Source organism: Eptatretus burgeri, chromosome 13 (assembly GCF_056783735.1).
Source record: "Eptatretus burgeri isolate ZD-2024b chromosome 13, Ebu_testis_v1, whole genome shotgun sequence".
Classification (NCBI taxonomy): domain Eukaryota; kingdom Metazoa; phylum Chordata; class Myxini; order Myxiniformes; family Myxinidae; genus Eptatretus; species Eptatretus burgeri.
The window spans coordinates 41856545-41882122 of NC_140973.1; the positions used below are offsets into that span (position 1 = coordinate 41856545).

Genomic DNA, 25578 nt, shown 5'->3' on the forward strand with positions numbered 1-25578 from the left:
CGCACACACGTGCAAACAGACACCAGCCAACACAGGACTTGATTTCAGACTAACACGACTGGTGGCCTTGGGGAAAGTGACGTAACTTCCCGAGATGCTCTGGGTCCCAGATGTGCCATCTTGTGACATCAATTTTTAAATCTCAGTGAGTGGGGCAATGAAGGAGAATTTTTCCTCTCTTCCCATGGAGTTTTTCCATGCTTTACTATCTAAATGTTGAGTGTCAAACGAGGAGGTAGTACGTACCAGTTTTTGAAGTCTTCAGTACGACTCGGCCAGGATCAAAATCGAACTACCAACCTCCAAGACTGCTCTCAACATAAACACCACTAATTCTTTAACTATTGGAATGTTTTGCACTGATCCAAGTTTCTAAAATTCTGTTAAATCAAAGCAGGTTCGATCGTACACCGCTCCTTCCTAATTCCATACCCACGCGATGCATGATGTCATAGCCAGGAGCTGAAGGAAGGGAGTACTCAGTTTTTACTCGATTTGTTTTCTTTCTTGTTTGTTTGTCCAGGTAATATATCGGCCATCCTTTAAGCTAGGAAGCTGAAATTTGGGGATAAAAGTGAAGATGTGCTTTGGCACTAACAGTAATTTTTTTTGATGAATCAATTGATTTATTAATTACTTAATTATTATCGATTTATTAATTTCTTTTTCTTTTCTTTCTCATCTGAGCAATATCTCGGGCACCTTTTGAGCTGGGAAGCTGATATTTGGACACAACAGTGCACAAGTGATTTGGCTACAAACGGTATTTTTGATTTATTGATTAATCAATTAATTATTAATTTTTTTTTGATGAATTAATTTTCAAAATTTGATTTGGATGAAACAGTGGTGGCTTGGGTATGCCATTAGCCAATTGATTAAGAAATTAATTATATTATGATTATTATTTATTTAAATTATGCAATTAATTATTGTACACCGCTCCCTCCCAATTCCGTCTCCATGTGTTACACTGCAGCATCGCCGGGCACCGAAGGCATCCTAGCAATGTCCTGCACTGGAGGATTTGTTTATTTATTTGGCATAGGGGCAGTGTACTTTGAATGTACCTCGACTTGTTAGCTCACCTGGAACGTTGTTCCGGGAAGCTTATGGGAGGGATAGCGCGCCATCTGTGCATCCACAAATACTTTCAACTTCTACTTTGAAACTACACATAGGATTTCGATGAAAGTTTACCACAACGTTCATCACCGTGTATGTCTTTGAGTTTGTTCATGCCATTAATAAGATCAGGCCCTGAGGGGGTCTACGGGGGTTGCCCCCCAAAATATGTATTTACTTTCTTCTTAGAAGCTACACACACAATTTCAATGAAACTTGACCACAACCTTCATCATCCATGATGTACCAAAGATTGTTTACACTATTAAAAGAATTGGGGTCGAAGGGTGTCTATGGGGGGGGGGGGGTTGCCCCCCCAAAAGAGGTATTTGCTTTCGTCTCTGAAATCACACACACAATTTCCATGAAACTTGACCACAACCTTTATCACTCGTGATGTGCTGAACTTTGTTCATGGCATGGGGAAAAAAACCCCATAGGTATTTACTTTCTTCTCCATTACATATGTTGTGGGTCATCCATGCCTACCAGTGGTTCCCTGGTTATCTTATCCAGTCACGACCAGGTGAGCGCCCAGCGTTAGAGCACCCCGATGTTTTTTGAGCTTATTTCGTCTATATTCAATTTCCAGTTGTACATCTGGACTGGCAGGATGGCCGAGAGGTGCACATACTCTCCTCTCAGCTGTCTTGCGTGGTTTTGAATCCCAACCCAGCTATGAACTGTCTTCCTGGTGTTTCACAGGCAGGATGATTTGTCAATGTGTCTTTCATCCCTCTGATAGACGTTATACTGTGCGTCCCGTCTGCGGGGATTAGTTGGTGGACATTAAAGATCCCAGGGTGTCCTTCACGAAGAGTAGGCGAGCTATTGCCGGCACCCTGAACAAATAACAAATTCCTGTGCTAGCCTGCAAAGCCACATCAGCCAGTGATGCTACCCTGCAGCCTTGTGCAACATCCAAAAGAAGAAGTAGTACATTTCGAAGTTAAATTGTTCATTTCAAAAACTTGTAACGAGATCTGACTTTTATGCAATGTCTCACTTTCATTTCTCCTGTGGAAAAACAAACAAAATCGTGTCTTGAAGCTGTAAATTGTGCATTAATTAATTTTCCCAGTAATGTATGTGCAGGTCACCATTTCTTGTCCATTATGGGCTGTTGAAGACGTCACATCTCTTGTGTGCTTTAGGGTCACTAATTGGCTGTTCAACACACATGTCATTTGGACTGGCACTTTCTGAGATACGATTTTTATTTTCTCATAGGTTGGAGACTATCTCGAGTCGGCAGTCACCAAGGAAGAGATGGCAAGAACACGAGATGTTTTCCTGCATTTCAGAGAGAAGCAGCCCCAGCTTAAGCCAATTGAACATCCTATGTTCGTATGATTCTTCCTATGAAGCAGCCTCTAACACTGACGCTCTGGCATGGTCACACATCTTTCAGATGATGCTTGTTGTGGACTTTCATAATCTGACTCAATTTCTGATCTTTTAGCTTGCCTCGGCGAGGTGAAGTAAACGTGCTGGTGACGAGCGCCCTTCCTTACGTGAACAACGTTCCTCACTTGGGAAACATTATCGGTTGTGTGCTTAGTGCAGACGTCTTCTCCAGGTGAGCTGGTGCAGGGTATGCGGTGTAAATCACTTTGGCTGAACAACGGGTTCCCAGTCTGAATATCTGCTGTGCTATTTGTGCAGGTATTCACGGCTTCGCAACTGGAATACACTATTTGTATGTGGTACCGATGAGTATGGTACGGCCACAGAGACCAAGGCCCTGGCAGATGGCTTGAGCCCTCGTGAAATATGTGATAAATATCACTCCCTACATGCTGGCATCTACCGGTGGTTCAACATTAGTTTCGACTTCTTTGGACGCACAACCACACCTTTGCACACCAAGTAAGGTTTGATGGAGTTGAGTTGAAGTTTAAATTATTTCCTTTTTGTTCTACTAACGTCATTCATAATCGAAAGGCAAAGGACCCTTTATAAATAATATCTGCTTTGTGTGCAAATTTTGAAAAGAAAACTGTTTGCTTTTTTGATCCTTCCCAATCATCCCATCCCATCCCATCCCATCCCATTCCATTCCATACCATCACTAATGATTCAAACTTCATACTTTGTTGTTTTGTCCATTTTTTTTCGAATTCCATTGGATTCATGGAAAAAGTGCACTAATACCCTTGTCCGACCTGTAATACAGGTCCAACTTCCTCCATGAGTCTTAGAGATTGTTGGGGGGGGGGGGGGTGGGAATCCAATTATGAATGGACAACTGGGTGTTTGGTTGAATTTCCACTCCAGCATTTGCTCCACGATGTTCTCTCCCCAGGTTTGAATCCAACATAGAAATCTCAGTTTATTCTCATGTTCGTTTTTCATTGTATGAGACGCATATGCGCGAAGCTCTTTATGAGTTGATGGTAATAGAAAACAAAATGACGGGGTGTGTATCGTGTTGTTTGGGCATGAACATGCAGGCAGGCTCGAATCTGCCACAGTTTCGACCTTTACCACCCCCCCCTCACCCCTCCCCCCATGTGCTCCAGTTAACACATTTATGTACTCTGAAATGGCAACCATAATCTTACCAACTTTGCACAAACAGAAGGTCATACAGGAATGATACCTTCAATTATTATACTAGAACATTGAAGTCACATTGCATGTAAAAAAACGTTTTTTTTTTTTTGTGTACAGTCAAGGTTTTTGGAAGAGCTAGAACATGAATGGATCAGGATGTAACAGAACAAAAGGAACAGTAGAGAGAGGGGAAACACCAACAGCAGGGTTGAAGGACAAAATAAAGGAAGATTTGGACAAACAAAGGGTGTAGGGAGAAGAGTAATCTTCAAATGCTGAAACACACACACACACACACACACACACACACACACACACACACACACACACACACACACACACACACACACACACACACACACACACACACACACACACACACACACACACACACACACACACACACACACACACACACACACACTGTGAGACTTGTTGGGTGGGGGTGACAGTAAAGGATTCCATCTTTTTCTGTTTTGTTTGAATGTATATGCATATATTTAGATATATGTGTGTGTGCCTGGTGTTGGCTTAATGGTTAGTGTGGTGGGATTGGGATCCTAAAATCCCTGAGTTGCAATCTCCCTCAACTGTTGAATTAATACCAGGTGGGGTTGACTCTACCTGTCATCCTTACGAGGTCGGCAAAATGAGTGCCAGCTTGCTGGTATACTGTGTCGGAGTGGCGATTCATCCAGGATTGTGCCCAATAGCCAAGGAGACTGCTTAGGCAGCACCAACGCTCTGCACAGAGTATGGTCCCAATGATGGATGGATATATATATATATATATATATATATATATATATATATATATATATATATATATATATATATATATATATATATATATATATATATATATATATATATATATATATTGTGACGTCCACGGGACTTGAACAGTCCCGCTAACGAAGAATGAGCCGAAACGATGGAGGCGGTTTATCCTTTACAACCCAAAGATGGCGGTTCTAATCGCTCTACCGCAAACGGGACGAGGAAGGTGGCACGAGTCGCTTTTCACTGAGTTAATGATGTTTCTTTCTCTAACCAGAAATAATAAGACTCGGCAAGAGGAGGGATCCGGGGCGATTCGACGGGATGGTGGTGTGGGTTCGGGCGTGGGGAAAACACAGACAATTCCAATGAATATACAAATCTCAAACCCTCTAAGGCGCCAGGTGCACACACACACACACACACACACACACACACACACACACACACACACACACACACACACACACACACACACACACACACACACACACACACACACACACACACACCGTAGCTGGTCCTGGTGGTCAGGCTGGCCCGTGGTGTAGACGCAACAGTCCCTGGATTGGCGTCGGACGAGCTGGCGTTGCGCTCGTCAGGGGCAGGAGACACCGTGGTGCTGTCGACCTCCTGATGTCGGCCCAAGTCCGCTCACAGCCGCCAGGGAGCCAGTTCTGGCGCCAAATTGCGAGCAGGAGAGGGAGGCAGGTCCGCCCGCCGTTCGACCCCGTGCTCCGAGCCAGCAGAACCCCAGAGCCAACCAAGGTGAGGCACGAGGCACAGCAAGGCCACGAGACACGATCAAATCCAGGATCGAATCAGCCCAACAACACAGCACGCTCCCAGCACTACAGCCTCCACCAGAACGGTTTTTCTGTACCGATCTTCTTCCTCTTCACCTTTTTCCCTGAACAGAGCCTTTTTATCCTCGAGTCCTCGTCACTTCCAATCGAGCCGTTTATTGGCCCTCCGCCGTCGCCTTCCGCCGATCGTGATCAAGGGGCGGAGCCATCCGCAGCACTGTCCTGTGACGTCACGGCAAGCCTCCAGGGAATACTAAAAGGGGTTTACGCAGACACACTTACCCTAACCCGTATCCCTATCTAATTACGTGACAATTATCATTTCCCCCTTGAAGAAATGGACATTTACTGGACAACTTATCACCACTGAATTGCTACTTATTACATCGAGATCTTGGTACACTCAAACAGCATGGCATACCTAATTAAACATCCTAATTACCCTTTGAATGCATACCCCTCCCTCAGACGTAACAATATATACACAGTATCTCACAAAAGTGAATACACCCCTCACAAATATGTAAATAATTCAGTGTAACTTTTTAAGTAGCTGTGCTAGAAGCAAAAGCTTGGAGTTGATGACAGAGTAGACATTCTGCAATTTGTATGCAGGCACAAAACTTTCATTCCATAAAAAACAGTGGCATATCACGAATATTTCTGAAAGAGGGCTGGTCCTTGTCGAACTTGGAAGAAGAGAGTGCTTCCACCAGCACGTGAACACGCAGGCAAAATGGTGCTGTCACTTGTCGCAGAGCACACACGTGCACAGTGGCATTTCTCTCGCAGCTTTCCACACAAAGGCTCCAGATGTCCCAGCCTTCCTCTTTCTTAAAAGGTGCCATCTGCCTCGGTTCTCACACCGACCTTGTGTGCATGTTCTGGCGAACCAGACGGCAGTCTTCCACACTCCACACTCCACACGTGCAAAATACACCTGCCTCCCCTGCACCTTCGATCACTCCTTTAAATATAAAAAACATAGGGAAAATCACAGAGGGCAATCACGTACTGGGGGACTTATTTTAACTCCCGAAGCAAATTAACACCGCACCACCCCTCGTGTGGTGACACGTAACACTTAAGCTCACAGATTCCCTAACTTGGTTCCACCGAGGTGCTTTCTACTCGTCCACGGACCATGCTACACTATACAATGCTAACTTCTCTATTAAATCCTTACATCTACCTCCATAATTATAACAATACATATTCATATACAGATACATATCGAACTGAATTGAACCCCCTAACTTGATGAGGCAACAGAGCACAAATTGAGTCCCATCACAGCGCTTGCTGCAAGACTTGCCAGCAATAAGTGCCGCCTGCCATGCAAGCACATTTTCTCTGCCCTGCTGCTGATCACCAATCAAGAGGTTTGCAGCCAGGAATATTAAATTCAACCAAAGAAACACACCGACTCTATGACGTGATGCTGATGTCAGGTATAATTGTATAATTATACACGTTATGGAGGTACAATTTATGTACATGACTTCAGTGCCGTATCACAGTCATTGAGCTTCTTTGGTTGAATATATATATATATATATATATATATATATATATATATATATATATATATATATATATATATATATATATATATATGTAGAAAAACAGGAATAAATAAATATATATGCCCTCCCTCCCCTTCCAAAGCTTTTTCATTGCAATGGAGCATGGTACTGATGAGTGGAAGACATTTGTATTTTGGCTGAGGTCATTTCATATCTTCACTGTGACCACAAAATCGAGACTACAAATGAAACGGGCAATATAACATGTGTTTTGTTTGTGGTTTATTATATTGTTGACTCATCCATTCCATTGATTGATCATTGATGATCAAAATAAATAATTTTGCACCTTCTGTTCTGTTAAAAAGAAGACTGAAAACAAAGCAGGCTCAAAAATCTTCATCGGTTGGGTGAAGTTATTGTTATTTTTCTCATTAAAATTTGCATTCGAAAGAGTTTGCACCTTTGGACAAATAGCATGATTTGTAGTGTGGTGCAGTGTAGCAGAAACATGTAATTATTTTGATAACATTTTGATAACATTATAAACAATATAATAAACCACAATATAATAAACCCAAGATCGCGGAGTTTGTCATATATATATATATATATATATATATATATATATATATATATATATATATATATATATATATATATATATATATATATATATATATATATATATATATATATATATATATATATATATATATATATATATATATATATATATATATATATATATATATATATATAGTTTATTTTAGAGCAGGCTACCCTTTGTATGAACTGACATGATTCGTAAGGATGTGATTTATTCAGGATCGCCCAGGATATCTTTTGGAAGTTGGAGAACCGTGGGTACCTGTTGCGACAGACGGTGGACCAGTTGCACTGCGAACATTGTATCCGCTTTCTCGCCGATCGTTTCGTCACGGGAACGTGCCCCACATGCGGCTACTTTGATGCACGTGGGGACCAGTGTGACAAGTGTGGAAAGCTCATCAATGCTACTGAACTGAAGGTGAAGGGTTTTTTTTTTTTTTCAACCATACAAGGGGGGAATCCATTGGAAAATTTTATTTTATTACTGGATAGATGGTGGTGGTGGTGGTGGTGGTCGTATGGCAGCTTAGCTGCTGGGGTAGCTATCATTTCTTGAAGCGCGACTGTGTCCCTGATGCAGTGCCCCTCTACCAGTACACACACTGGAACTGGTACTCATTTTGCAGACCTTGGAAAGATGACGGGCTGAGTCAACCCCTTGGTGTATTAATTCAGTGGCTGACGGGGCTCATTGAACTCAGGACCCTAGGACCCCAAGCCGCCACCCTAACCACTGAGCCAACACCAGGCTCCACTGGACAGATGATTTATTCATAAATATGCATCAAGCAAAAGTCGAGAGAAAAAAAAAAGAAAAAAAAGAGGTAGGGTGGAAGGAAATGCCAGAAGTGATAAACGGTAACGATGAGCTGAGACAACAAAGCTGAAGTGATGCAAAACGTCCCAAAACGGCAGAGTATGGACGGATCAAGTGGAAGATTTAGCACAAATGCATTTACCCAAAAAATTAAATATTTTCAGGTTAATAAGTTTTCAAAATATGTTTTCAACCTTCCTGGATGAGGGTTTGTTCACATTACCGACCCACATTTGAAAATTCACGGTTTTGAAAAGTTAAAAGATGCTTTCTGGCCCCAAGATCTGCTATTTTTGGCTTGCGTGTTATATTTTCTGGTATACCGGAAGAGTAATTAAATGTTTCCTATGACTGAGAAAAAGAGCATGTGGCATGGTCATTCGTGCAAGGAGGGCCAAAGCAACTAGTTTCATTGAAATGATGTTGCAAATGTTCACCTAAGCTCCTGCTTAAAAACTTCAATGGCACTCAGTAGAGCACTCCGTCAAGCTGAACATTTTATATGTTGTATCTGACTAATTATTCGGATCTGTGTCCAGAGCTTGTTCTTGTCACCTATCCAAACCATCCACCAAGTTTTGTCCCAATCTGTCTTCAATCTTTTAAGATATCATGTTATACTGTATATAGTTTTTGGCCTTCGTTCTATCTTCCAATGGTGAAGAATCACTTAAAATATTCTTGTGTTCGGATACAGATCTGGATTTTTACCAAAACCTAATTAATTCATCCTTGTCACACCCAACCTGTCCACCAAATCTGTCTACAACTTTTTAAGATATCGTGCTCACAGAGAGACAGACAGACGTGAAAACATAACCTCTGTCCGCCTTCGGTGGCAGAGTATATATATATATATATATATATATATATATATATATATATATATATATATATATATATATATATATATATATATATATATATATATATATATATATATATATATATATATATATAGCCTGGTGTTGGCGCAGTGGTTAGGGCAGCGGCTTGGGATCCAAGAGGTCCTGAGTTCAAGCCCCGTTGGGCCACTGAATTAATACACCAGGGGGTTGACTCAGCCTGTCATCCTTCCGAGGTCAGCGAAATGAGTACCAGTGTACTGGGCCGGTGTATACCCTGGTTAAAATAGGTGTACCATATCCCTGTGTGTCGTAAGAGGCGACCAGGGTTGCGTCAGGAAGGGCATCCGGCGTAAAACATGTGCCAAATCACTATGCGGATCATACGGATTATCCGCTGTGGCGACCCCTAAAGGGAGCAGCCGAAAGAAGAAGAAGAAGAAGATATATATGTATGTATATATATATATATATATATATATATATATATATATATATATTAATAATAAGTGGTTGTGACGGTTATTTTTGTTGAGCCACTGAGCTATTGTTTTACAATGTTCATTCTCGTGCAATAAACAATAAGGAGATGGAATGGTTATGATATGGGTGGATGTTGTAGAGAGAATCCACAGTGTGTATCACCTTTCCTTAAGTTTTGTTCCATCTGCTCTTTCATCCCTGTACTCCTTCAGGTCGCATTTGTTTTATCCAATTATCATTGATAATAATAATACTGAAGGACCAATTTTGTGCTCCTCCTAGCGGGCGCGTCACATTTTTCTCGGTACTGTGACCTGGACTGAAAGAAACTTCGTACCTGTAAGAGTGCATCGCACATAGTGGCAATTGTCAACCTTCAACTCTGAAGCATCTATATATTAATACTGAAGGATCAATTTTGTGCTCCTCCTCGCGGTCGCGTCACGTTTTTCTCGGTACTGTGACCTGAGAAGTTTTGACACGGTGTACGTCAAAGTCGACACGTGCACAAATCGGGGGACTTCTTCATAAGGAGTAGAGTACACCAAAAATATCGTGTACAAGGACGTTTTGTAGGCCTCATTAGGTAAGGCCATGGAGTACATCGAATGCGATCCGGCTCTTACAAGAGCCGCCACTGGTTGTCATAGTGGGCTCATGGAACGGAATCCATCTGTGACGGGGTTTCGGCTAGTTATCATTGATATCCTTGTGAAATTCCAAGGTTACTGCTCACCTCCACCCCTTTGTTCTTCACCTTTATCATCACTGAAACCTTCTTCGGTCTATTCAAAAGCTCTCTTGCCTCCATGTCTTCAAGTTGGCAGTGTCCCAATGCCTCAGGTTGTCCTCTATCCCTACCCACGATATTTCATTTTTCTGTTAACCTTCCCCTACCTCTTACCTGCCTGTGTGTTTTCTTCTTCCCTCTGTCACCTTGCTCTTCCAATAGCCAAGACTACAAAAAGGTATCAACTCTGACAATTTCTGTCTCAACCTATAGAGCATGAATCAAAATTTGAAGATGTTTAAAGATCCACCAGAGTATAATTGGTAATGAGGGAGCAGGCCAGCAGAGTCATGTTTGGTATAATGATTTTGACACAATGGATTTTAACAAATAGGGTTGTATGTACATTTGGGGGGAAATTGCATGCGCAGACCAGGAATCGAATCCAGGTCCTCTGGTGAGTCGTACCAGTGCTCTGTCATCTGAGTGACCCACTGGTTGCACACGCAATTCTCCCACATATAGATGCCACCCTTTCCCCCGCTGCTTCCGGGGTACTCTGCCAACCATAGGAGAATTGAGGGCGTATCAATGAGAGGGTCTTCCCCCCCCTGTAGGGGGACAATTCCATGCCCGTTAGTCACCACAGGGGGCGTAGTAATGTAATTATAAATGAAGAAGCAAACAAAGATTATATGTATATGTGGGAAAATTACATTCCCAGACCTAGAATCGAACCTAGGTCCTCTGATGAGCCATACCAGTGCTCTGACATCTGAGCTACCTGGGCAACCCATGGGCTTCACAATCAATTCTCCCACGGACAGATGCCACTCTCTTTCCGACGCTGCGTCCGGTGCACTCACTGCCAACCATAGGGGCAGAAAGGGTCTTCTCCCCCCCCTGGTGGTTGGACAATTCTATGCCAGGATAGGAAAAAAAAAAGTACAATAGCACTTTTGTTATTTTTATATATTTCTTCTATAAAAGGGTTTTGGCTCATGGGTGAGCTAAACGTCAAGGGGTCAGCAAGTCTACAAAAGGGCATGTGGGTGATGGACATAAAACGGGAGGAACGGAGGAATAAAACAAAAACGAGAAACTGGTCAAGAGATTAACAGGATAGGAAAGAATCAGCATGTGTCGAAGAGATCATGGGTGAGCGCATGAGGTAGTGATGGGCAGCGTGTTGGAATTACCAAGTGAAGAGGATGAGATAATGGGCACATGGAGAGGATTCCACAATGCAGAGAATAAAAGGACGGGCGAATGAATGCAGGTGGGCAACGAGCCCCGACTTGGGGAGCGTGAGTTGACGAAGGTTTCTCAAGGAACGTGTGCGACATGGAGTTGTTTGCGGAGGGCAGAGAGGGCAGGAGGATGAAGGCTCGATGTAAACTTGTATAACAGTGTCCATCAACTTGTTGCCAGTGGAAGAGTGAATCTCACCATTTAATGACCTTGCTGCTGGTGAGACTTTATTTATATTGAATTATTAATGTCACTCTGGTGTGTTGGAACAATGTGCGTAAGGGTATTCTGCAAGCAGGACCTACAAATATGTGACTAGGATGTGCTGCTCCTCTCCCAACAATGGTCGGAGGTCCTAAATCTCAAATTTGTGAGGACCATCTCCATAGACACATATCGGGTATTGGACACAGCAAAGAACCCTCATCCTGCTCTGCTTGCCAAGTTCGCTATTTGGAGTATACAAGGCTACCTCCATACGTGTCTTTGACCTTTATCACTGGGTCAACAAGTTATCAGTGGAATTCTTTCCTCTTCTCTCCCATTGGTGGCTGGTGTGCCTCAAGACAGAATCATATGCTTGTTCATCATATCCATGAATGACCTCTCTGGAGCACCTGTTTGAACTTCTCAGCCTCACCATCATCTGTAACCTCCCCTGTGTTGACCACATATCAAACTTTGCCTCAAAAGCCAGCTGCAGACTCATCATCCTCTAAGTTTGCAAATGGCAGAGGTCAGATGGGGCAGGAGGATGAATCAATGAGAGCAGTACTCGTTACAAGTCCTGAAAAAGCAGGACTACTTACAATCTATAAGGCTTTGATTGGTATATAAATGGAGGAGTATTCTCCCATATGAGCTGGTTCCTCTGCTTGACCGCTTTCTCTCCTGGATTCTTTGGCATCTCAAGCTCTCACCATTGGCATCCCCCACATTGTGCCAGAAGCACAAGGCCTGATGCTCTCATAAGAGACAGATTGAATGCCTCTCCATTTTTTACTGCTTTCTCAGCCCAACACAGCTCCTCCAAGACACACATGTCCTTCCATTAACCCTGTCCTTATTAAACTCCCAAAATGCAGGTTTACTGTCGACTCTTTTATTATTTTCTCCGATTTTGGGAACAGCTTTCTTCATTACATTGTTCTTGCCAGAGTTTCAAGTTTGCGGGAGACGACCACAATGGGAAGTGTGTGTGTTTATATGTATATATATATATATGTTTATATGTATATATATATATATATATATATATATATATATATATATATATATATATATATATATATATCATATATTATACATCCATCCATCCATTAGGACCATACTCTGTGCAGAGCGTTGGTGCCGCCGAAGCAGTCTCCTTGGCTATTGGGAACAATCCTGGACGGGTCGCCACTCCGACACAGTATACCAGCATGCTGGCACTCATTTTGCCGACCTCGGAAGGATGACAGGCAGAGTCAACCCCACCTGGTGTTAATTCAACAGCTGAGCGGGATTTGAACTCAGGACCCTAGGATCCCAAGCCCACTACCTTAACCATTAAGCCAACACCAGGCATATATATTATACACATGAGTTTTATGATGTTTTTTTTACCATTGACCTGTTGCTTTACCAAATACATGATTGCTTTGAAATCGTACTTGCTTCAGTGTTGATGTTTAATGTTTGTATATTTTTCAAAATTGCCCCCAGAATCCTCAGTGCAGTATATGCCGAAGAACACCAGTGATTCTGTCTTCTCCTCATCTGTTCCTGGATCTTCCCAAGGTAACCATGCCATATATATATATATATATATATATATATATATATATATATATATATATATATATATATATATATATATATATATATATATATATATATATATATATATATATATATAGATATATAGATATATAGATATATAGATATATAGATATATAGATATATAGATATATATATATATATATAGATATATAGATATATATAAAAATACATAAATACATACAGTAGACTAGGTGTAAGTCGGCAGCGTGTAACTCGTCACTTCACCTCAGTCGGCAGCGTCAAAAAGTCCCGAATTTATCTCATGTTAAATCCCTTTGAATAAAGGGTCATCCCTCTGTAAGTCGTCATCTCTAAGTCGTCAGATGTTGTCCATTCCCACGTAATGGAAACTCAAGTAAATTACCACTCCTAACTCGTCACACGGAACTGCTGCCTCATGAGAAGCCCGATTTCATGGAATCGTGATGCTCGCTCATTGGTTTACACCGCCAGTGATAGGCTATTTATAACTGTGTACACACGTTGATCGCACTGCAGGCAGGACAATGGCGACTAAGCGTAAGCTTACAACTAAAACCTACCAAGAAAAATACGACATTATCCAGTTTTGCGAGGCCAATCCACTGATGAAGAAAACAGACATAGCTGAGAAGTTGGACATCAAACGGCAGACATTGAACGATATCTTGAAGAATAAGGGCAAGATATTTGGACAAGTGGAGAAGATCGTGAGGCCGGTGGGAAGTGTGAAATGCGTGAAATGTGTGTCCTTTGAAGATGTCAATGACGCGCTCATCATCTGGTTTCGGCAAATGTCGGCTCAGCCAAATATTCGGTTTCGGCCGATTCGGCCGATTCGGCCAAATATTCGGTTTCGGCCGATTCGGCCAAATATTCGGCCGATACTGTCTTTCGGTGGAGGATTGCCCAGCCAACATCATGGAATACAATGACCGGTTTGAATCCTTTCTCATGCACCAGATGCCCAAGAGTTTGAGGCAGTCAAACATAACGGATTACTTCGCGAAGAAGTAAAGGATCGATCGAGCTTAGTGTTGAAGTCCGATCATGGTTTTATATTGGCTTGTTTTGTACATTACCGCACTCACTTACACATCGGCATTGAGTGGTAATCATCACCACGATGACTGTGTGTCATGTAATTTGTCACCATACCATCACCGATGGTATACGAGTTGTCTTACAGAGTTGTTCATTATGTTTACTTTTGATAAACTGATTCATGAATTCCATCTTTGCTTGATCACTTTCCAACTCACCAACTCACCCCCACCTATGCCCCGAGGATTGTGTTTTCCTTTTGGTACAATAGCTGGCTCTCACACATATGTGTCCAGGCTACACGCGACTTCATCCTTCACCCCACAGTCATCATGAATGTTCGCATACGCGTAAGTCGTCACTTTTTTCTCGGTCCCGATGGTGACGACTTGCGTCTCGTCTACTGTATGTATGTATGTGTGTATGTGTATGTATATATATATATATATATATATATATATATATATATATATATATATATATATATATATATGACTTTATAATGTACATCTAGGGTTTAGGAGGGGCTGACAGGATGACTTAGAGGTACGTGCACTCACCTCTAAGCTGTCCAGCCTGGGTTTGAATCCCAACCCAGCTACAAACCGTCATACCTGTGTTTAGCAGCGAGGGTGATTCATCAATGTGTATGCCGTTCCTAGGATGGATGTTGAGGTGGGTGTCCCATCTGCGAGCATTTATCGGCGGATGTTAAATATCCCACCATGTCCTTCGCGAAGAGTATGCGAGCTATCGCCTGCAGCCAATGATGTCACTCTGCAACGTTGTGCTGTATATAAACATACAAAGTGTTTAGGATTTTAGAATTTTGAATGTTTGGGCAAAGGTAGTTTAATGTGGTGGTGGTGGGTGTGGAGGAGATATTGTTGAAGAACTTTGACTTTCCTCATGGCAAGTGAAGAAGGGAAAACTTTTTATACCTCTGCTGACGAAGATGCCAGGGCATTGTGTTTTCGGGTTGTTCGTCCATCTGTCTATGCGTGATAGGTTTTTGTTACCGCGATAACTTAAGAACGGCTGAAAGGATCGAAGTCAAACTTGGTTGAAGTATGTGTAATGTTGCAAAGATAAACTAATTGGATTTCAGCATCATTCTCGTTTCTCATCTTACCTCACATCTGCAGCTGGAAGAAAATCTTGAGAGTTGGCTGTTGGAGTCTCAGAGAAGTGGGGATTGGACTTTCAATGCGATACAAATAACACGTTCCTGGCTGAAATGTGGGCTTCGTCCAAGGTGTGTGACACGGGACCTTTCGTGGGGTACGCCTGTCCCTCTGCCCGGCTACGAGGACAAGGTGAGGAATAGGTCCAGCCTGGATCGTTAAGCCAAGGATCTATGATTTATGAACTCCTAATGCGCAGTACACTAACAGCTATTCCTGCTGAGTTCGCAGGGGGGGGGGAAGAACTTTTTAACCTTTTAAAATTTAGTGTGGAGGCTCGTGGAGGAGGGAGAGCACCAAACGGATAAGGAAATAAGGGACGTTTGTCTTGAAAAATAAATTGACGGACTGTCGTTCGTGTATCTATCAATCTTGCGAAAGCATTTATCCGCCCTAACCGATTGTTTGAATCATGTCACTTTATAATTATATTTCTTTCTTTTCATTTTGATCACTTTTTGCATACATGCTGTCACATGACTGCTGATTTGATGCATGTACCAAACCGGAGCACACAGCACAGCCTGGTTCTATGGTCATCGTCCGTAACAAGTCGGGCTGGTTGCCGGTGTAGCAGTGTGACCACTCCTTGGCTTTTTTCATAAGATCTTGGCTATTCGTTGTTCACCTTGGCGTCTTGGTTTTCTATAGGTTTTCTTGGCGTATAGGTTTTCTATTATCATCGCTTTTCCGAAATCTTGTGAATTCTTGGCTTTTTTCATTGGCTCACCTTGGCATTTATGGAAATGAGGAGTGGTCACAGTGGTGTAGTTGCCGATGCTTTCACAGTAAAATGATGCTCTCCTCCTCAAAAACATGTTTTGCTCCTTCGTTCAGTCATTTCATTATTTTGTCTGGACCAGAGTTGGTTCCATTTTTTTGTATATACAAAGTCGAGGCTCATGAAAGAGCTGTAACACAGAACAGAACAGCGAGAACACCATGGAAAGCAGGGAGACGCACCAACGAGAGGGAAGATGGCCACTTGGAAGAATGAGAGCAAGGTGAGGGGGTGGAGGACACGGGGGTGAACAAGCTCAAACACAGCAAGAAGAGAAAGGGAAAACCAGGGATGATACAGAAATGGAACAAAAAAAAAAGATGACGAGGGTGAAGGAAAACCTGGAAAGGAGGGGATAAGCTTGTGGGAGAAGGGGTTAATTAGAGTAGAAAATTTAATGAATATGAATTGGGGGGAGGAGAGGAGTGGAGCTGAGGATGAGGTGAACAGCCATCTTGAAACCCTGGAGGGAAGAATGAGATTGAACAGACTGAGGAAGTTGGTTTGACAGGTGTGACAAAAGGAACAAATGAGTGGAGGTGAGCAGTAAGCGTGGATGTTGGGGGTTCCACCAGAAGTAGGTTACTGGTGGAACACGTGCGCCCTGCAGAAACCTAGAGCAGGGGGGGGGGTAGAGACTGGATTGAAAAAGGAAGGGGCAGATTGTGCAAGTCCAGAGTAGAAGACAGAGGTCACAAACATGTCTGCAACAAGGAGTAACAGGCCCAGAGATTCAGCTTCATTGCAGAATTTTTTTTTTTTTCAGAGCCTTGGTTTTCAAAGTGTGGAGAACCCCAGATTGCATTTGTGATTGATTATATCGATTCAAAATTGAAAATTTATTGAAATCGACCTTCTCCCTGATAATTGTTTTTCCAGTGTTTCACTTGTATATTAAATTATTTATTTACAAGGAACACAGATGGATACCATTCGACCCATCAAAGCCTGTACAATGGCTGCCAGCCTACGCTTTGTCCATACTCTATATTTTTAAATACTGAGCATCAAGCAAGGAAGCAGCACGTCCCATTTTCAAGTGTTTGGTATGATTTGGCTGGGATTTGAAACACCGACCCTTCCCTGCCCCCCCCACCCCCCCTCCCCCAAGACTCAGAACGGACGTTCTTACCATTACACCACCAGAATGGTTTTTATTTATTGTGGAGTAGTCTTAAAAAAGAAAACGACATTCAACATTTTCTATGCACTACTGATAAAAGCCTCTCTTTCTCAGGTGTTTTACGTGTGGTTTGACGCTCCCATTGGTTACCTGTCCATCACAGCCAATTACACTGAGCATTGGGAAGAATGGTGGAAAAATCCTCAGCAGGTGTGTCCTCCGACCGGCATTGCGAGTGGAGTCGGGCTGGTTGGACACATGAAAGATAAGGCCCTTTTTGAAGCTTGTTTGTGGAAATGCTCGATGGATGTCGAGATGTGATGGTTTCGCAGGATTATTTTTTTCTAATTTCTTCATCGACAGAAGACATTACTCACGGTAGACCATACAGTAGATGAGGAAGAATATCTCACGGAAGACAAATTATCATGATAGGTTGGGGTGATGGGAACCTATTTCAACAGCAAATGGCATTATTCATTAATGGCTTGTGAAACTACCTCTCCTGCTGCAAAATATAAACGAAATTAGAGAGAATAATTTAAAATAAAACCACGAGGAAAGAATTGGTTTATAAAGAGCAATAGGCTGTGGAATGAATGACATGCAAAACAGTGTTGAGGGAATCTTATGGCATTGGCTCGTGTTGAAAGATGGTGAAATCGCATTACAATGGCCGCTCCTGATCTCTGCTCGAGATATTTCTTTTGGAGGGGGAGGTGAAGTCATGATAGTCTTGATGGAGACCCACGAAGGTGATGATCAAAAATAAATGATGCAGAAATAGCCGCGACCCCAGCCCTACATTAGCGACCTGGTATGCCAGTCAGAGGATGGCCGAGCGGGCCGCAAACTCGCCTGTAAGCTGTCCAGCCTGGGTTTGAATCCCGACCCAGCTATAAACTGTCGTCCCAGTGTTTCACAGGCAGTGATTCATCAAAGTGTGTTAAATTTGGTGTCCCGTCTGCCTCGATTAGTTGGTGGACGTTAAAGGTCCCACGGAGTCCTTCGCGAAAAGTCGGTGAGCTATTGCTGGCACCATGAACAAATTGCAAATTCTTGCCCCAAATACTGCTGAGAGGGATGGCATATCACCAAGTGTAACCCTTTCTCAGGAAGCTGCTTCGGTAGCACCATTGCTCTGTAACGGTGTGTGGTACTTCAGAATCAGAGATGGTAATCAGATGGTAAAATAAAAGCAAAGTCACAACTACAGTATCAGAGATGTTACTGAAACCCTCCACGATGCTTGCAGTCATTCACCTTTACAGGTGTAAGCAATGTATGAAGCAAAGGAATGAGTTGTGATTAACAGTTCTCGGCACAGCTTTTGTGAGAACCTCAAAATAAAAACGAAGGATTATAATTTAAAAGTTTTGTAACTATTTTTCTCCATTGTGGCTAGGTCCAGCTGTATAACTTCATGGCAAAAGACAATGTGCCGTTTCACAGTGTGGTTTTTCCCTGCTCTCTGCTTGGTACTGGAGATGATTACACCTGCGTCAACCACCTCATTGCAACTGGTAATCACACATTACATTGTTGGTGTTGGGAGGATTTTTGTCCCAATGAAGAGGTTGGTACTGTTGGTGTGTGGCTTGAGTTTTCTGTGGTTGGGGAGAGGATTTTGCCATTTATGAGTTGGGAAAACGGGTCCGATTTCATTGCATTGTTGTGTTTGTGGTCATGGGGGTGGCAGATGTTGAAGGTTTTAGTTGCTGAAGGATGTTTCATGGTTGATGAGTCTTCATTCCTTCTAGAGTACCTGAACTACGAGGAGGGGAAGTTTTCCAAGAGCCGTGGTGTTGGGATCTTTGGTGACCACGTGCAAGCCACCGGCATAGCAGCAGACATCTGGCGGTTCTACCTTGTAGCTGTACGGCCTGAAGGACAAGATTCAACCTTTTATTGGGATGATCTTATGCTTCGAAACAACTCTGAGCTCCTTAATAATCTCGGAAATTTCATCAACAGGTGGTCTTTTCTTCTCTCTCGAGGTTATCAGCATAGTTATACGTTTTCACAATTGGCACATTACAGTTTGTTCCCACTCTGCCAGTACCATCTCAGAGTTGGAGATATTAATGGTAAACTGGTTTGTTGCCCCACCTCCAGCCTTGTGCAGAACTGTTTGAACCTTTTATGTACCGGACATAATGTTCTGCTGAAGCGGTTTCAAGACATTTTGACCGTTTTGGATGTAAGGTTGTGATGAAATGCTGTAATTATTATCAGCCTTTTGGTTGGATTTGGTTTCACACTTATTATGGGATTTGGTGTTTTGTGATCACCGTTTTTAGTCTGGAACCCCATTCTTCAAAAATGATTCCAGACTTGTCATTCATGTCTCGCAAACATTTGGCGTTTTGCTTTGTACAACACAGGGCAGGTATGTTTGTGATTCGTTTCTTTGGAGGACATGTACCGAGCCTTGAACTCATGACAGAAGATGTGACATTCCTTGTGCAAGCTACGCGCCTCCTGCACCAGTACTTGCAGCATATGGACAAGGCGAGGTATGCTATGTGCAGACCAACACAGCAGGCCAATGAGGATGGCATCATGACCAAGTCTGTTCGACTTGTTGTGTAATAGTCTTGAGGATAAATTTGTTTGAATCTGCACTGTGCATCAGTTGTGTGTACATGCGTGTGGGCGTAGGCTGCGTGAAGGCCTGCGTTGCGTTCTACTTTTGTCTCGTGCTGGAAACCAGTACCTACAGCAACACGAGCCATGGAAGCGCATCAAAGGCAGCCCTTCAGATCGGTAATCTACGTACACAAGAGCTAGTCTGTTCCTAATAAGTTTCCAAACCCGTGGGCCAATTTCCCCGAAGTTTACCGTACTGCCTTTTCACATGTGAAGGTCAATGTCACAATAAAAACTTTCACTTCTTCATCAAATTGAAGTAAAAAACATGAAATGACGACACCATCGGCGATCGGCTGATCGTCACAGGTGATGACACCCTCGGCTGAGCCTGGATTGCGCTTGCGCGTTCCCGACTTTTTTTTTCCCCCCCTCTGGTGTTTCTTCCACGAGCCAATTATTCTTCTCAGTGTGCCTATATCCTGCTGATGGTTTATTTCCCTCCTTTCCCCTTCTTCGTTTGTATGCCGCACTAGGCTGTGGGGTGGCACCATTGGCTGAGGGTGCGGCGATGCCCTCTGGGCAGGAATTTATAATTTGATCAGGGTGCCAGTGATAGCTCGCCTACTCTTTGTGAAGATCTTTAACGTCCACCAACTAATGCCAGCAGATGGGATGTCCATTGTCACATCAATCTGGGGGGCGGCACACACATTGATGAATCGCAGCCTGTGCAACACGGGGATGATAGTTTATAGCTGGATTGGGATTCGAACCCAGGCAAGACAGCTTAGAGGCAAGTGTATGTACCTCAGTCATACTTCTCGTTCTCCTTTTCACTGTGATCATGCATTTATGACTTTTCTTGGCTAACAACAGTCTTCTTGATGCTTTACTTAAGTTTAAATAAGATGATCTTGATCAGGTGACCCAACTTGTTGCTAATAATCACATATTGGTGTATATTTTCTATTGAGAGCAGCTTGAGTTGCATATCACCTTTAACAAGTGACCTATGGGTAGTGGTGGTTCCTCTTTATTGAGGCCCATCTTACAACTTGGTCTGAATTTTAAAAAGCAAGAGTGAATGAGAAAACGTGCACTTGTGTTGATCCACGACTTGACACTGTGCACTCAGGATGCGTGCAGAGACTGTTACGGCGGTGGCAGTGAATGTAGCTTGCCTCCTGTCAGTGCTTCTTGCCCCTTTCATGCCAGAGACAAGTGGCACAATACAAAAGCAACTACAGGTGCCATCTGCCTGCAATGTCCTCACTGACGAGTTTGTTTGTTGGCTGCCTCCAGGGCATGCAGTCGGCCAGGTGGGTCTGTCTCCAGGGCACATTTGGGTGGGATTTATCTGCATTTTTCATTGGTAAGCGAGAATGAAGTAAACCACTTACCAAGTGATGCCTCCGGCAATGATGTACAAATGAATTTTGCTCCCAGGTGGTGCCATTGTTCCATAAAATTGAGAGTTGGCAGATTGAAGAGTGGAAGGAAAGATTTCGAGGGAAAGGTGATGGGGAGGCCGTCAAATCAACTGAGACGGTAAGCTTTGGCATCTGTGTACAAGTCACTGAACTTCAAAACTGGGCAAGGAAAGAGTGAATCCCCCCCCCACCCCCCCAAAAGTTTGCCTTGAATGCGCTGGAAACATTCCAGACATTACGTATGTAAGAAGGCCACACCGATTTTATTTTTCATTTTACGGGTATGCTGACACTTTTTGGATTGAACAGAAATCGTCCAAGCACAATGACATAAAATCATCACATTTGCAAAATGGAGAGTGTTCTTCGCTCTCCTAATGTAGACCTTTGTCAGGGCACTCAGATTTCAATATCAGTGCACGTGTGCACTATTGTCCTCTCTGACATGAACATTACATAGCGGGTCACCGCATGGTTTTTAATAATAGTTGAAGACAAGTCTGAAGATGACGATGGTTCACGAGCAGTATTTGACGATGTAGATTGTTTCAGAAGTCAAGGATGAGACAATGTGACAATGTTTGACCAAGTTATAAAAATGATCAACATGATATGGTACGAGTGACAGGTTATTTGCTGCAAAATGTCAAACCCGGTTTCGTTCAACAACTTTCAAAATTTGACCTTTGCATAACCTTTAAAGGTCACAAAGCAATGTTGTGGACATTAAAATAAGGAAACGGGATACGTGCTATAGCTTAATGGAGTTAGTTCGTCGAAGAAGGTCGAAAACCCGGTTCGATTCCCACAACTTTGAAAATCTTACCTTTGTGAACTTTAAAGGTCAAGGATTATGACCTTTGGTGCAAAACTTCCTCTGGAACATTCCAGGAACAATATAACGTCATACAGGCTATATGGCATTTCGCACTCCTCGGATTATCCATTGTCTGACATAGACATACACACATACAGACAGACACAGACATGCAGACATACAAACAGACAGACCAACATACATACATACACACAGACATACAGAAGTCTGTGTTTAGCAGCATTTGCTTTGTACATGTACAAATGAAGTAACCCTCAGAGGCGACAGGTGTGACAACATCTTTTTTGATCAGGAGGGAATGGAGGAGTATTACACACATACTCAGACACACATACATACATAGACATAAACATACACTAAGACACACCTACATGGACAGACAGACATACAGACACACACATGCAGACATACATGGACAGACCAACATACATACATACAGACAGACACAGACACAGACACAGACATACACATACATACATACAGACACACACACACATACATGGACAGACCAACACACATACACACCTACATACATACAGACACACACAGACATAAACGTACACACATACAGACATATACAGACACACACAGACATAAATATACACACATACAGCCATACATATACATACAGACATACAGACACACATATAGACAGACATACACACATACACACACATACATGGACAGACAGACACAGACATGCACACACAGACACACAGACATGCACACATACATTGACAGACATACATACATGGACAGACAGACACACACACAGACATACAGAAGTCTGTGTTTAGCAGCATTTGCTTTGTACATGTACAAATGAAGTAACCCTCAGAGGCGACAGGTGTGACAACATCTTTTTTGATCAGGAGGGAATGGAGGAGTATTACACACATACTCAGACACACATACATACATAGACATAAACATACACTAAGACACACCTACATGGACAGACAGACATAGACACACACATGCAGACATACATGGACAGACCAACATACATACAGACAGACACAGACACAGACACAGACACAGACATACACATACATACATACAGACACACACACACATACATGGACAGACCAACACACATACACACCTACATACATACAGACACACAGACATAAACGTACACACATACAGACATATACAGACACACACAGACATAAATATACACACATACAGCCATACATATACATACAGACACACATATAGACACAGACATACACACATACACACACATACATGGACAGACAGACACAGACATGCACACATACATTGACAGACATACATACATGGACAGACAGACACACACACAGACACACAGACATACAGAAGTCTGTGTTTAGCAGCATTTGCTTTGTACATGTACAAATGAAGTAACCCTCAGAGGCGACAGGTGTGACATCTTTTTTGATCAGGAGGGAATGGAGGAGTATTACACACAGACACACACACACACACACACACACACACACACACACACACACACACACACACACACACACACACACACACACACACACACACACAGACATAAACATACATACATAGACAGACATACACAAACATGGAGAGACCAACATACATACAGACGCACACACACACAGACATACACACACACATGGACAGACATACATACAGACACACATATAGACACAGACATAGACTTACACACATAGACACAGATATACAGACTGATATATATATATATATATATATATATATATATATATATATATATATATATATATATATATATATAAATAATATGACACAGACATACAGACTGACATACATATACATACAGACACACACATAGACACAGACACACACACATACATGGACAAGACAGACCGACATACATACACAGACACACAGACGTAGACATACACACAGACAGACATACACATATATACAGACATACACCCATACACACAGACAAACACACAGACAGACAGACACACATACAGACACACAGACACAGACATACACACACATACATGGACAGACAGACATACATGGACAAGACAGACCGACATACATACACACAGACAGACATACACATATATACAGACATACACCCATACACACACAGACAAACACACATTTATACACACATACAGACACACACACACACACATGGACAGACAGACATACCTATACAGACACACAGACATACACACATACACACAGACATACAGACACACACACACATAGACATAGACACACACACAGACATACATACCGACATACAAACATACATGGACACAGACATACCTATACACAGACACACATACATACATACATACAGACAGACACACAGACCGACATACAGACACATACAGACATAGACACACAGACATAGACACACACAGACACACAGAAACACACATACATACAGACCGACATACATACACACAGACCAACATACATACATACAGACATCCAGACATTCAGACACAGACATACATGCAGACACACATACAGACACACATAGACATTCACATATACACACATACAGACATACATACTGACATACAGACACACACAAACATACACATACAGACCCACATACAGACAGACACACACACACACACCCACAAACAGACATAGACACACACACATAGACATACACACATTCAGACCGACATATATGCACACATACATGGACAAGACAGACAGACAGACATACCGACATAGACACACACACACAAACATACATACATGGACAGACAGACATACCTCTACAGACAGACCAACATACATATACACACACACACACACACAGACACAGACACAGACACAGACACAGACATACAGACATAAACACACACACAGACATACACCCATACATACAGACACATACATGCAGACACACACATACAGACATACACACATATCTATACAGACACATACATGCAGACATCCACACATATCTATACACACATACAGACAGACACACACACAAACATATATATACAGACATACACACAAACATACATGGACAGACAGACATACCTATACACAGACACACACACACACACACACACAAACACACACACATACAGACACACACATACAGACACACAGACACACATACCAACATACAGACATACATGGACAGACAGACATCCAGATCGACATACAGACGCAGACATACATACAGACACATATAGACATTCACACAGACATACATACAGACATAGACATACACACATACTGACATAGACATACATACACATACAG

General features: G+C 42.5%; 2 protein-coding genes across 8 annotated transcripts in view; one reads left to right on the forward strand and one right to left on the reverse strand.

Moving 5' to 3' along the window:
- NBR1 (NBR1 autophagy cargo receptor) overlaps positions 1-25578 on the reverse strand; it is a 129864-nt gene that overhangs the window by 55975 nt on the left and 48311 nt on the right. The window lies entirely within an intron of this gene.
- The window catches only part of MARS1 (methionyl-tRNA synthetase 1), a 74517-nt gene that overhangs the window by 43015 nt on the left and 5924 nt on the right, over positions 1-25578 (forward strand). For all 4 annotated transcript variants that reach the window (XM_085852190.1, XM_085852189.1, XM_085852192.1 and 1 more), the window contains exons 8-20: positions 2356-2468; positions 2588-2704; positions 2791-2994; positions 7622-7823; positions 13236-13310; positions 15521-15691; positions 17578-17673; positions 18869-18986; positions 19224-19437; positions 19848-19979; positions 20125-20229; positions 21191-21374; positions 21502-21603. In XM_085852190.1, the coding sequence (XP_085708316.1) occupies positions 2356-2468; positions 2588-2704; positions 2791-2994; positions 7622-7823; positions 13236-13310; positions 15521-15691; positions 17578-17673; positions 18869-18986; positions 19224-19437; positions 19848-19979; positions 20125-20229; positions 21191-21374; positions 21502-21603 (1833 nt within the window). The remainder of the gene's footprint in view (positions 1-2355; positions 2469-2587; positions 2705-2790; positions 2995-7621; positions 7824-13235; positions 13311-15520; positions 15692-17577; positions 17674-18868; positions 18987-19223; positions 19438-19847; positions 19980-20124; positions 20230-21190; positions 21375-21501; positions 21604-25578) is intronic.